The sequence below is a fragment of the Berghia stephanieae genome, chromosome 4 (genome assembly GCF_034508935.2).
Source record: "Berghia stephanieae isolate SIO BIC M18660-M18661 chromosome 4, UCSD_Bste_1.3, whole genome shotgun sequence".
Classification (NCBI taxonomy): domain Eukaryota; kingdom Metazoa; phylum Mollusca; class Gastropoda; order Nudibranchia; family Aeolidiidae; genus Berghia; species Berghia stephanieae.
In genome coordinates, this window is record NC_088363.1 from 25646212 (window position 1) to 25661211 (window position 15000).

The following is a 15000-nucleotide window of genomic DNA, read 5'->3' on the forward strand; positions in this document are numbered from 1 at the left end:
CTGTTAGATAAATCCTTAAAAGTTTTTTAAAGTTTTGTTTTATAAAAAAAAATTAGAATGATTTGCCATGTGCAGTGAGGTAAGTGAAAATACAGTAAGAATGCCAGTTGATTTTGATGCACTGTACCCACTTATTTAAATCAAGGACGCATGCACAGAATTTTGCTCCATTAAATTTGAAAAGGGGAGGTGGGGGGGGGGGGGGGTATATTTGTGATAATTAAGCAAAATGGATATTAAGTATGAAATATCACTTCATTTTGCACGTAAGCTTCAGCTAATTTTTACAATTAAAAATGTACCAATAGCAATTTTAAGTGCAGTAAGCTCACTAAAGATCATGGAAGTGAACCATATTTTTGTACTTTTTAATATTTTTCCAAATTTTATCATAGAAAAGTTCTGATGGTGATGTTTGTGGCAGCGCTTTAGTCAGAATCAGTCTCCAATCTGATACTATTGAATTTGAACAGCATATTATTATTTTGAAATTCTCTGAACATAATTCGGTTATATATATTTATATTTCTCAATATAGAATCCTTCTCAACAATTGTTGCTACTTCCCCTTGACGATTGAAAATGGGCAGAAATTCATAACTGACAGTATCAAAAGGGTTGGAGCTACATTCTTCATTCATGACTCTTCTATGAGAGAGGTTTGAATATGACTATTTTATTTTTTAAGGCACCCACTGAAACCTCTAATTATCTTTAAATATTCATTATACCATTTTCATGCAGACTGGTCCCATTTCTATAAAAGCGATTGATCCAAAGTACTGTAAATAATACATTTCTTGTGTTTTTAGAATGTTTATATTTTGCTGAAGAATACTGTCATTAGTAGTATCGTTCGGCTACACTTCTATGTTCAAGATATCAATCCAGGTTCGGAAGTCATCATCACATTTGTTGATGGTTTCAAATCCCCCTTCCAATTTTGTCTTTGGGCAATCTAGTACGAGGTCGTTTGCATCTTGTGGTAATTGGTTGCACTTTGGGCATGTTGGTGATTCTTGGAGCCCCCATTTGTGCATGTTGTCAGCTGTTCTTGTATGTTTTGACCATAGTCTATTTGCAGTTACCCAGTATTTTCTTGGTTGATCCTGTAGACCTGGGAGACAGGGATCTTCAATTAGTTCCCCTCCTGTTGGTTTATTCCTTTTCCATTCCTCGCACCAGGCTTCTTGCGTGTTGTAGTTTTCTTTCTTTGATAGGTAGAAAGGTGAACGAGATTTTAGTCTTGATGTTGGGGGCGCAGTTTTGTATATGGTTTGCAGAGGAGTTCCACTATCTTCTTCAGCTCTGGATATCCATTTCTGTGTTGCATCCTCTCTCCTCAAGTGGGGTGGTGCTATAGCGCTCATGACTGGCAGCCATTGTGTTGGGGTTGATTTTTGCATCCAGTTACTATTCGCATCGAGTCTCTTAGTTTCACATCAACAAGGTTTGTATGGGCACTTCTCGTCCAAACAGGAGCACAATATTCTGCCACACTGTACCAAAGGGCCAGGGTTGATGTTCTGAGAGGAGTTTGTGATGCTCCCCATGTTGTTCCTGCCAGTTTTCTGAGTAGACAATTTCGTTTCTCTATCTTTCTTGCTGTACCCTCAAGATGGGTTCTATAGGTCAGCCGTCTATCCAGTGTCATGGAAACTGTTAAAAGCTTGAGAGCGTGATATTTTTAATGCATCATCAGAATACTTCAATTGATGCAGCAGTAGAAGTGCGGCTATGTGGTCTAGTGGTATGACACTCGCTTTCGGATAGGAAGGTCCTGGGTTCGAGCCTCGCTCGGCGCATAGTTGAGTCCTTGGAAAAGATTCTTTACTCACATTCTCTCACCGTACTCAGGTGTAAAATGAGTACCTGGCCGTTAACAGCGTTGTCTTTGTCCGAAAAATTGTAATATCGCCTAACAGGCGTCATGTCTCGTCCTACATGTTAAATGTTGCTGTTGACCAGGGAGCCCTTGTAAAGCGCATTGAGCACGTTAAGTGGATATTGCGCTATATAAATGCTCAATTTTTAAAAATTTTTTTTTAGAAGTGTCTAACAGCTTTCAAAAGAACCATACCGCGTTTCTCATCTAATTGACAGATTATAATTGTGATATTTGTTGAATATCATCTTTTGTCTGTTTCTAATAAAAATATAATCATGTGGAGTGACTACTTTCTGAAGAAGAAGAAGAATACTTTTATGATGGACAATAGTGTGGAGATAATTGATAAAAGGAGTTGCCTTTTTTTAATCTTAAAGTTTTATTCAATATATTTTTGTAGATTCTATTAAATTCTCATTTAATTTTTAATAGGAGTTTTCAAATACTGTTGAGGTGCTCAAAGGACGGTACATAACTGACAGTGGGATGGATGAATTTCACTTGAGTGTGATCTCACTGGAATCGGATCAGTGTAGAAAAGAAGAGAAGGAGAGTTATCCAGCTGGTGGCACGAATATTGCATATTGTATCACAACATCTGGAACCACTGGCCAGCCCAAAGTAATCAGAGTTCCTCATTCTTGTGTCATTCCAAATATTACAGATTTCAGGTAATTGTGAATGGAATTGTGTATATGTCTTTATTTGATGATGATATTTTCCTATACCTTTATTTATTGATGATAATAATAATAATAATAATAATAATAATAATAATAATAATAATAATAATAATAATAATAATAATAATAATAATAATAATAATAATATTAATAATAATAATTAATAATAATAATAATAATAATAATGGGTGTAGTATGAGATAATTATTAAGAATTTTAAATTAATGTCAAAGACGTTTGATATTTGGACCAATGCTCAAATGTAATTTTCTGAATGGAATTGATAAAAAATTTTAATAGCTACATTAAGCAATGAAAACTCTATAATTTATGTAATCTTTTTGTAGTATTGCATGGCATTAGAACAAAAGCCTTCCATCAGAACTTTATTATATTTTTGTTATTCGTTCCAGAATTTATCTAATGTTGCAGGCCAGTTATGTCTCCCTATAAATTGTGGTATTGAATTAATTTTGACAAATTTTATGATAATGTTTTTCTAACACTTATCATGCGTAGGATATGACAAATTTTTGTTTTGTCATTTCTATCCCTCTTTTCCCAGTGCAATATTCCAAGTGGATGAAAAAGATACCATACTACTTACTGCCCCTTTAACATTTGATCCAAGCGTTATTGACATATTCTTGGCATTATCAAATGGAGCCAGAATTTTGATTGTACCAGACATTGTTAAAAAGAGTCCTGATCGTCTTATTCAAATTCTGCATGCTAGACAAAAGGTTACAGTTCTCCAGGTATGTAGGTATTGGATTGTTTTAAAGGGAAAGATTTTTGAATTTAATGGCTTTGTGATTTTAACGGCAGTCTTTTGACTAATAATGTCAATGGTTCAAATCATGGTGGAGTCACTACGGTTCTTAGAAAGATTTGCACTGATGGAATGGACGTTGTTTTCAATGAGAAACTTGAATGGTATAATTGAAGGCGACGTAAAAAAAGAATTGAAAAAATTTGACTGCAATCGGATTTAAACAGAGTATGTTTGATGTTAAAGCTCTGTTCAAGTTATGATATTTAAAATAATTTTTTAAAATTTCCCTTTGATATGTATGGGACAATTGTATTTGAAAGAGAAATAAAGTAAAACCTTATTTATTTTTTTTTTAATTCTGTTTCCCGAAAGGCAACACCAAGTCTTGTCAGGAGATGTTCAATACAGCTATTACAGCAATCAATTCTGGGGCCCAATTCATCTCTACGCTTATTAGCTCTGGGTGGAGAAGCTTTTCCAGACCAATCAGAATTGAGCAAATGGGTACACCCGATGAACAAAACCACATTTTTTAACCTTTATGGCATCACAGAAGTCTCCTGTTGGGCTTCATGTGAACAGGTCAAAACTCACCGCATCATGTAAGTATTAGCCTACTCCATTTATTTCACACAAATTGATAGAAAGTTGATGAAGGATTTTTTTCATGTTTCATCAGGGTTCTTGTATCCTGAGGTTTTGACAACTAGTGCTACTATGTATCAGTATATATATAATAAAGATAAAGAAATATATTTGTTAAGTCACAATTCCTTGTTGCCTCAGCTCTTGGCGCATATTGGCAAGAGAGGAAAACCATTAATGGCATAAATTACAATTACCCAAATCAGAAATGTACATTTTAAACAATTATGCCATTTAACAGATCTATTCATAAAATTACCCGAATGAAGAATAATTTATGAGATGTGATTTAAGGTACTTTCATATTGAATTACATTATTATTTGTTTATCACATCACCTATTGGTTTACTTGGAAAGCCTTTTTATGACCTTTAGCAAAACTTGTTAAACTCGAATACATATTTGACATTACTTAAGCATAATTTCTATATTTTATTTTCAGTGAAACCAATGACCCTGTTTCTATAGGTAAACCTTTGTGTAAGACATTGATTTATGTTGATGCTGGAAAGGAGGCAGGAAAAGAACATGAATCTCAAGGATATATTTATATTGGTACGAGTATTTGATTTAAAGTTCTCAGCACAGACTTTTTTTTCCGAATTACTTATATTGTACAATTAATTCTTTAAATAGATGTCCAAATTATTATTTTTTTAAATTGATTTTATTTTCTGTCGGATTTTTTAGTTATTGAGTAGTGAGACTGCTAATCTCTCCCACACACACACACGCACACACACACACACACACACACACACACACACACACACACACACAAAGTGTGCTTCAGATGAACCACAAAAATTATACATTTTTATTTAACCAGTGACAATATTAGTAGGATTATTCTTGTCACTGTTATTCTTTCTCACTGTTTTTTTTTTGTTTTTGTTTTTTTTTTTAAATTTTGGCTTTGTTTTTTTTTATGTGGGGGGGGGGGGGGGGTGTTCTCTTGTTTTGTTTGGGTTTTTTTAAGCGAAGCTACAGTCTCATCTGATTTACACTCAGACTTTCATAACTTGTTTGTTTTTGGTTTGTTTGTTGTATTTGGGGGGGGGGGGGGTCTTTTTTATTGTGGTTTCTGCACACAAAATTTGTGATTTTGACAATTTGTTAAGTTTTTACAGTTTTTTCCTTATCAAGTGACAATATCATCGTATTTTTGGTCTGATGCAAGCTTTCAATATCCTAACATTGGCCAACATTTTTTGTCAACAATGGCTGTAACAAGATTTATGTTAAGGTGAATAGACTGAGACTTGGAGGTCTCGTTCACTTATATGCAAACTAAATTTTGGGGTCTTTTGATATATGCATTTCCTAAATGCTTAGTCACTCTACATAAGAATTGGCCCACAAAAACCATAACAGCAAAGCATTTTTGGAATGCAAAACTAATTATTTTCAATGAAGCGGAGTTACAACACAGTTATACCTCTCAGTAACTACTGCAGGGCATTGTGTCAGAGTAAAATCAATTTACCTTATCATTTATTCTCACTCATTAACTTCTATTGATTGCCCCTTTTTTATTTGTCGTCAATGTATTATAACCTTGAATGTCTGGAAATATTTTAACATTTCTTAATAAAACAATTAGTTTTTTTAAAACATTAAGTATCGTAATAAATGAAATTACCTTCTAATTTGTCCCCAATTGAAAAGAAGTATCCACTTTATTATCATTATTATAATTTATATTATTGTTGTCACTACAGTGCAGCACCGAAATCTCAAACAAGGTGAGACTCGGCCTATTTATTCGAGATTTCCTTATTTTCGAGATTTCCGTGTTGAGTATTTTCTAATGAATATGAAGAATGTGGGGGTGGGGTGGAGGGGGTTGGTAAGGTCTCATTATAATGAAATTTAGTCTTTAGTGCATCTTGTTTCATTCAATAACAGGTGAAATAATGTTCCCCTTTCGGTGTTGTACAATAAGAAGACAAAGCCAGCACTTCGCATTGTTGATTACACACTCAGCACTCGGCATTTTTATCTACAAATCTGGTACCTAATCACTATCACTCCTCAGTTATCGCTCTGTGGTACTGGTACACCCTAGATAGGGTGAAGCATTGCATGCATAAGATGTTGGTCAAACATGCTTCACACACCACCCTCCCTCCACTCACACATATATATTCAAACACATACACATATACACACGCACATTCACACACACACATGCACACATATTAACACACATGCTCTATACACGCACATGAAAACACATTAACACAGTTAACGCCAATGGAGAACGATGGCATCTTTCTCAATAGAAACATAGGCAAAAGAATTTTATCAAAGAACTCAAAAGTGACGATCCAATTTGTTCAAATAGAGGGTTTAAAACAGGTAATTGAGATGTGTTTGAGATGTCTGTGATTTCAAGATTTGCGTGTTCGAGATTTTTGTGCTGCACTGTATTATTGTTGTTGTTATTATTATTATTAATATTATTATTATTATTATTATTATTAGTAGTAGTAGTAGTAGTAGTAGTAGTAGTAGTAGTAGTAGTAGTAGTAGTAGTAGTAGTAGTAGTAGTAGTAGTAGTAGTAGTAGTAGTAGTAGTAGTATTATTATTATTATTATTATTATTATTATTATTATCATCATTATTGTTATTACTATGAATATTATTTATTTACTTTTCATAATTCACATGTGCATTTTTTTACAGGCAGTTCAGAGAGAGTTTGCATCATTGATGATTCAGATTATTTCACCAATGGGCAAAAGACTGTTGGTGTTGGTATTGACAGTCAAAGAAATGAAAGTATTGTCTGGAGAAATACCGGGGACATTGGAAGAGTCTTGGAAGATGGGAGCATTGTGTTTGTTGGCAGAGAGGACGATCAAATCAAAAGGCATGGAAAGAGAATGACTCTGTCAGTTGTTGGGACTGTAAGTGAGCAAAGCTTTGTTAAAATTTATAACCAATGCATTGTGCCATTGATGTCATTCTTTAATCGATCAATCTACCTTTAGGGCATATTGTATGAAAATTGTTTTTATTTTTGGTAGGAACCTGGTCAACTTATGGTGATTTGTAATCACTGTAGAGTTTAAAGTCGAAAATTAAGATACTATAGATAGAATGCGCTTGGCCAAGGAGTTCACAACATTGCCATCCGGAAGTATAACGGACCAACACACAAACTCGGTGTAACCATGAATTTTATAGTCTGGTTAATACAGTTTAGTGAGAACAACTCACAAACGCGGATGGCAAAAACAATAACAAAGGCCTGAGTGACGTCATCTGCATCCTATCTATATTATATATTCTGTTTAGTAGTTACCATGTACTTGGAATACCTGTAAATATAATAATTAGGTGGATTAATTTTCTAAAATTTTTGCTGCACATCATACAACTGAAAACTACCTTTTGGGTGGGTTAAACAGAGGAAATGGAAATAAGTTTGATTGAATATGATGGGAATCAGTTACTATAGTATAAATACATTGAGCACTCCTTGGCATGTGTTCCCTCCCACAGCCAAACAAAATCATATTTCATGTATACTCTTTTCTTCTCAACTATCACCAAAAAAAAAAAAAAATAATAAATGATGTAAACCGTGAATCACTTTCATCTTTATATTTTACACAAAACTTGTATTTCTTATGTAGTCAAACTCAAATTTTGCAGAAAAACTGATATTTATGTTTTAAGGATTTCATTCCTATAACAGTTTCAAATGGAAAGTAGTGTTTGTCTTGTAGTAAATTATCAAATTATATAAATCTTACAAGATAATCACTGAACAACTCAAATTAATAATAAATTTTGGTGCAACTTTTTAATATTTTATTCTCACTAAATTCTGTTTCAGGTTTGCTCTGAATTGCCGTGGCTCTCTGGGTGTTTTGCATTAGTGAATAACCGAGACCAGCTCATCCTCTTTTATATGATTGAAGATAAAGACAAAGAATCTAACAAATCCACTATGCCTGCTGACAACAAAATAGAAAAAGAGAATTTTTCCTCAAAAAGAGAATACAATAAACAAAATAGTAGTAGTAGTAGTAGTGGTGGTAGTAGTAGTAGTAGTAGTAGTAGTAGTAGTAGTAGTAGTAGTAGTAGTAGTAGTAGTAGTAGTAGTAGTAGTAGTAGTAGTAGTAGTAGTAGTAGTAGTGATGCTACTGTTGACAGTCATACTACATCAGCTTTCCATAAATTTGATGAGGGGAGTCACAGTCAGCATGATGCTCTGACTTACAAAAACATGAAAGATGTAAAGCTAACTTTTCAAAAGAATGATTTTGTGACAGAAGTGGAAGAAGAAAAGATGATAAGGACATTCATCTCAGACTCCCTACCCAGCCATTACATGCCAGATAAGTTTGTGAAGGTGGAAACGTTTCCTCTAACCTCACATGGTATGTGATCATTGATGCTTTTTATTGGTTAAAAAGGTTGATGGAGGGAGAGGTGGTGAATTGACTATATTTCGTTGTATAACATGTATGCATACGCTCAACAAATGTTAAATATCCCTTAGACATTACATAAGATTATCATCAGAATGTGTCACCATTGGAGAACTTAATCTTAAGCATAGAACTGAGAAAATGCTTTAACATATTCATTTAATTCCTACAAAAATTGCAGAATTTTAGGTTATTTCTCTTGTTCTATCGAAGTTAGAATATTGCAATTCATTAATGTTCGTGTAACTAAAGATAATATTAGAATTCTTTAGTTTCTTCAGAACAACGTAACTAAGATGGTTTTCAACAATTGTTTTTATTATTATTATTATTATTATTATTATTATTATTATTATTATTATTATTATTATTATTATTATTATTATTATTATTATTATTACTATTATCATCATCATCATTAATATTGTTATTATTATTATTATTATTATTATTATTATTATTATTATTATTATTATTATTATTATGCAGAAAGTCTAAGTGTTATTGCCTGTCTAAGTGTTATTTTGTTACAGAGCATGCCAAAGTAACAAGATTTGAAGTTGAATTATATTCTTGCAATAATTGTTAACTAGTTTGTTAAGTGTTTCATTTTTGTGTGTCCTTCTATTCGTTTTTAGGAAAACTGGATAAGAAAAAGTTGCTACAGATGGAAAAAGAAATTGCACTGAGCATCGAGTTGCTCCATGAGTCGCCTGTCTCTTGGATGGATCAACTTTGGATGGTAAGCAGAAAATTAGAGTGATTTTTTTTTCTGAAGCTTCTTCTTTTTAACTTTATTCTCATGTTTCCTTCTTTTTTTCTTCTTTTTTTTTTTTGTTGTACGAGTTTTTTGTGCTTTTTTGGGGGTTAGTTTTGTTTCTTTTTGACTTAAAAAAAAAATCAAAACACATCAATGAATATAGTCTTCTCAAATGATTTGACTATTTTGTTTTTGCACAATGAATATTTTGTCGCACCTAAATTTTTGTTTCAATGTACGTTTTATCTAATTGGTGTAAATTTAATGTTGAATGAATATATTAGGTTAAACCAGATAGAAGCATGTAATTCTATAATATTAAGTAAAACCTAAGGTTTGATATATGAATCAAACATTTTGTTTTACTTTGTACGAATTGATTATTTGGACTACAATGCCAAAATAATTCTCTGACGTTCTTCTGGGTATTGAGCAACGTGGAAATTTAGACCAATAGGAGAGCAGCTTGGTCAGTTTAGTCATCACTAAAAACCATGAAAGTATTGTCCCTTGAGTTAAAACCAAAGAGCAACGTTTGTACGCGATTGCTTTGATAATTTTTATTTTAAACACTTGGTAAGTACTACAAGCCAAATTTTAAACCACAAACTTAAGGAGAAAAAATGCCTTTCAAGAGTTGAAAAGAAATTTAGAATTCTTTGGTTAGATATTGCCTGTAGACAAGAAGCCTCGTCGAATGATTAAACTCTTAGACTTATAACCTAAAGGATCCTGGTTTGAATCGCACGATGGTAAATTTTTTCAATAAGTTTTTTTTCCTGGTAAAGTATCTCTATACACATGTATGTTATAAATCTATATTTTCTTTTCAATATTTAAAAAAAAATGATTTATAGTGGGGTTGAGACAAAGTCTTTGGCTTAACAATTTGTAAAAATACTAATCAATCATAAAGAAGCATGTCATTTTTAAGTATGCTTTTCTTCTATAACATTCCTTTCATTTGTCTTTCAGGTGTATCTACCAAAGGTTAAAAACAACATTAGTTTGACAGATACATTCTTGTCTCTCGGAGGAGATTCTTTTTCTGCAGTTAATCTAGTCAATGAACTGGACAAAGTATTTGGTGAAGGATCTCCTCAACACTTTATGGACACACTGCTTAATAAGACTTTTGGTGCTTGTGTGGAACTTTTGCAAGATTATCTGAAACGTGCTAAAACAAAGACTGGTTTTGATTGTGAAGTCACTGGACAGGAGGATGAAATCAAAAGCTATGAGATAAACCATGGAACAAATTATAAAAGTAAAACGAAAATGCTCAGAGAAAACGTTAACGAAGTCGAAGTTGATAATGATTACTCTTCTGAAATGTTTCTGTCACAACAAAGTGGGGAGCAGGTTGGTGAAATTGATTCCAACTATATGGTGGAATCAAGCAAGCAAGTTGTTTGCCATAACTATGAAGAATGTAAGACAGTTTTGGGCTCATCTAGAACTGGTATGATTGGCAGAGGCAATAGAGAGGTATGGATAGAGGTCACAGAATGTTTCCAAAAACGGAGATTGTCACACTTTAACAGAGAACAACAAGAACAAGGACATCATAATCATTGTTATCATCCTCATAAACAACAACAAAAGAATAGTCTTAAGATTGGTGGTAATCAGGAAAAGAATGAGCGTAAAAAATTACAAGATTTTAAAAGATCAAAATTCTCAATAAACGATTTTGATAATCATGATACGACACAATTAGAGGGAGATAAGAGTATCGGCTTACCTGAAGAAGAAGAATATCATTCCAACATAGCTAATCCCAACAGTCAAGCTCAATTACATCTTGATTGTCCAAATACTGAGTCATCCGAAGAATTGCTGCAAAATGAGCTCAAGCATCTAAACCTGAAATGGACTGTGGACACCAAGAAATGTATTGATGCTTCTCCAATCATTGCCGTTTTAAGGTAAGTATGATTTCCTTATGGTCTTTATCCCCAAAGACATATAGGATGTATGAGTTTATTTCATTTTGCTTGCTTGGATGCTATATTGTTCTTTGCTTCCTTTGAATTTAACAACGACCACGTTCTTCTTCTTCTTCTTCTTCTTCTTCTTCTTCTTCTTCTTCTTCTTCTTCTTCTTCTTCTTCTTCTTCTTCTTCTTCTTCTTCTTCTTCTTCTTCTTCTTCTTCTTCTTCTTCTTCTTCTTCTTCTTCTTCTTCTTCTTCTTCTTCTTCTTCTTCTTCTTCTTCTTCTACTTCTTCTCCTCCTCCTCCTCCTCCTGTTCCTCCTCCTCCTCCTACTTCTTCTTCTTCTTCTTCTTCTTCTTCTTCTTCTTCTTCTTCTTCTTCTTCTTCTTCTTCTTCTTCTTCTTCTTCTTCTTCTTCTTCTTCTGCACATGCCAAATACTTTTCTGGCATCTGTCTGGATTTTAAGGGATGTTTTTGTTTTTTTGACTAAATAGTTTGAGCTCGAAACATTCTATTTTGGTCTTTGTTTTAGTGCAGTCAGCTTTCTTTAATAGATCCACTGTTTTTAATTTTGTAGTCCTCAATATGTTGAAAATTCTTTTTTGACACTTGTTTTGAAACGTTTCTAGAATTCTAGCTTTTTTGTTATGGAGTAGTGGAATTTTTTTCAAGCCGTTTTCCACTCACAAGACTGAGATACTTTTCCTTTAGATTTATTTGAAAGAGCAATAAGTAAATTCAAGAACATCTCTTGTCAATGTTTTGAAAACCTTTATTTCAGTTGATTCCATGTTCTTCAAATCATAACTTGTAGTTTTGATAGTCTAATTTTGTTAAAATTGTGGTGTTCATTTCACGTTGCTTTACACTTTCAAGCATATTTCTAGTTATGTCATAGATTACTTCAAGTCATGGATCAGAGTATACAAAAGCAAAATGAAGGTTTAATTTTTCTGACATTGTTTATCTACGACTTTGTAACATTTCATTTGTGTGAATTAATTAAGGTATTTTAATTTGCAGTTGTATGTACACTTTGACTTTTTATAATGATAACGAATTCAAAAGCATCATTTACCTACCTCTCCAACCTTGAAAGAAAAGGAAAAGAAGGGGGAAAAAAGAAAATAATGATGGGAAGAAAGAACAGTAAGGTAAAAATATGTGTATATGAAGTCAAAAATCAACAATCAAATTGTTGATCAAGTTTCGACTTTCAAATATTTGGGTAATTTGATTGACAACAAGTTGCAGTGGCATTTGCAAACCGATTCTGTTATCACTAAATTGAACAAAGGAATGTACTTTATTCGGAAAATTTCAGGATTTTAGATAAACAAAACACTATACACCCTTTTTTACAGATCTGTTTTGGAGACAGTAATTATTTTTTGCATTACGGTATGGGGTGGAAATGCCAGCATTTGTGACATCAAGAAAGTTGACAGGTTAATTAATAAGACCTGGAGTTGTACTCACCCAATTTTAAATGTGATGAAAGATGGCGATCACCCCTTCACAAATGTATTAAGTTCTCCGCGAGAAGCCAACGTCTTTTATCCATCAAAACAAAGACAACACGTCATCTTAATTCCTTCTCACCACATAGTGTTCGAATTTGTAATACGCCACTGTGATCTATGTCTACTATTTTATAGAATATATACACTACATATAAATTCAAATTAGAGGTCATAAGGATAATCTATTTCACTTAATAAAATTAATATACATATTTTTATGCATATACATATAAATTCAAACTAGAGGTCACAAGGATAACATATTTTACTTTATAAAAGTAACATATATACATTGTCGCCATAAATTCTTAAGTCTATATTTATACATTTTTATGCATGCCTCGTCTGTAAACAGATTTTAAAATATCATGGGAAATGACTTTGGCAGTGTATAATTTGTCAAACATGTTTATGGTTTACAACAAAAACAAAACAAAACAATACAAAACAAAACAAACAAAAATATATAAATTAAAGCAAACAACAAAACACAAAAAATAGGCTAACTGTAAACTCTTTTACTGAATACTGTATCGAAAATGCTCTTGATTATAATTTCTCTTTAAATCAGCATCTCGTGTTGTTTGTTCTAAATTTGTGGTCAGCAAAGTCATACTTAAGAGTAACTGTTTCAAAATATACTTAATTTTTTTTTAAATATAAATTAATTGTTTTCAATATCAATAACCAATCTTATACGTCTGTACTGTGAAGTGAATAGTGAATATGCAATTTTAAAACAGAACGACATTGTCTTTAACTTTAAAGGGAGTATTGATATAAAAACTGAAATCAATTAAATACATACATTATCTGGCACGGCAGGCACCCTGATCACGAAGGGGGTTCTCCACAAGCGGGTGGTTGGATGGGAGCATCACCCTTGAATCATATACCTATGATGTTCGCATGGGTGTACGATCCGATAGTGATGTCGTTTCTTCTTCTCTTTACTAGCCTATCCTGCTTCTTTGGTTTGTGACTGTATTTTTGACAGGGGATATTTTTTTTTCTGTAAATCTTCTGCCTGTTTGTTCTTGGTTATTTATAATTTAGCTTATGATATCTTTAGGTTATGATTTTGATTTACATTTGTACTATTTTTGTTAGATTGCTTGTTTTTTTGTTTCAGCGGTCTCTCATATAACCTCAATTGTGTTGGAAGAGACCTAAAGCAACAAACAAACAAAAAAAAAGGGGGTTCTCCCAGGGCGAGGCCTTTCCAATGCACTCCGGACGGCCTGACCCCCCTGCAATCACACCAAATGATGGGTGACTCGAGTGCGTTAAAAAATGTTTATGTAAGGGGGACTACGTTCGTGCTAACCCATGTTCTAGTGAAATGACGGAGAGCCTGAAGTTGTTGCCCCATGAAGTTTTTTGTTCATGCCATAGAAGGTAAACGATGCTGTTTAATGAAATTAACGAAAGAGTGGAGGCTTCGGATAGGAACAATACCTTCGTCAGCACAATAAACAAATAAAATAAAATGCAATTATAGCTTGTATCGTCTGTAATGCCAATCCTAATGATGTGTCTGAAGATTTGCCATAGCCTATAGAGACCTATATATATAATTTCACAAATTAAAAGGATGCGGATTTCGCTTTGAAATTAGGGTAAAATTATTAATAAATAGGCCAAGGGAAATAACTTAGTAATCTGTTTCACATCCTCCTAAGTATTTTTCTCTTATTGTTATATATCCCAAATGATTTTATTTTTTAAAAAACTAACTCGAATGAAATGGAATTACTAGTTTTTGTTTAATTATACAGAATTATTATACTCAAAGAATATAAATGAGGGAGTCGGTTGTTTAATGTCCGAATTGGAGTTACTTCCCTTAATTTGTCATTTAAGTTCATTAATGATAAATATTTATTAAATATGCATATATTGTCCCCCCAAAAAATTAATTTATTGAGTTTTGATATTAACCATATTGATGGAACATGGTTAGAATACCATATACTCATACCTGTAAATCCTTATAAAGAAAAATACAATTTTCAAACCGAATGGCCTTGTTTAGAAAAGGATTATTTATAACAAAACATATTTCATTTACAATCATAATTCAGAAAAGTGAGTGGAGCAGGCACTTATGTTGGTAGCAACAAGATATGAAGTGAGTAGAAAAGTGCCAGAAGACAATAGAGAATAAAAATTTTTTTTTTTTCGCGGCGGTGGTGGGGTTTGAACCTGCGACCTTATTGGTACGACAACTCCGCCTGGCAGGTGAGAGCGTGGCTCTACCGTGTGAGCTATCCACGAACACAAAAATATTCGTTTCAAACCCAAAGTCATTTCTAGATCCCTCTCTCACCCACTTCTTGAGACCGC

The 15000-nt window shown here is 32.9% G+C and overlaps 1 protein-coding gene across 2 annotated transcripts in view; it reads left to right on the plus strand.

Moving 5' to 3' along the window:
- Nucleotides 1-15000, plus strand: part of LOC144970305 (beta-alanine-activating enzyme-like) — a 43022-nt gene that overhangs the window by 18687 nt on the left and 9335 nt on the right. For both annotated transcript variants that reach the window (XM_078909797.1, XM_078909796.1), the window contains exons 3-11: nt 539-659; nt 2321-2559; nt 3137-3329; nt 3719-3948; nt 4435-4547; nt 6682-6905; nt 7841-8387; nt 9077-9180; nt 10174-11126. In XM_078909797.1, coding sequence (XP_078765923.1) covers nt 651-659; nt 2321-2559; nt 3137-3329; nt 3719-3948; nt 4435-4547; nt 6682-6905; nt 7841-8387; nt 9077-9180; nt 10174-11126 — 2612 coding nt within the window. In that variant the 5' untranslated portion in view covers nt 539-650. The remainder of the gene's footprint in view (nt 1-538; nt 660-2320; nt 2560-3136; nt 3330-3718; nt 3949-4434; nt 4548-6681; nt 6906-7840; nt 8388-9076; nt 9181-10173; nt 11127-15000) is intronic.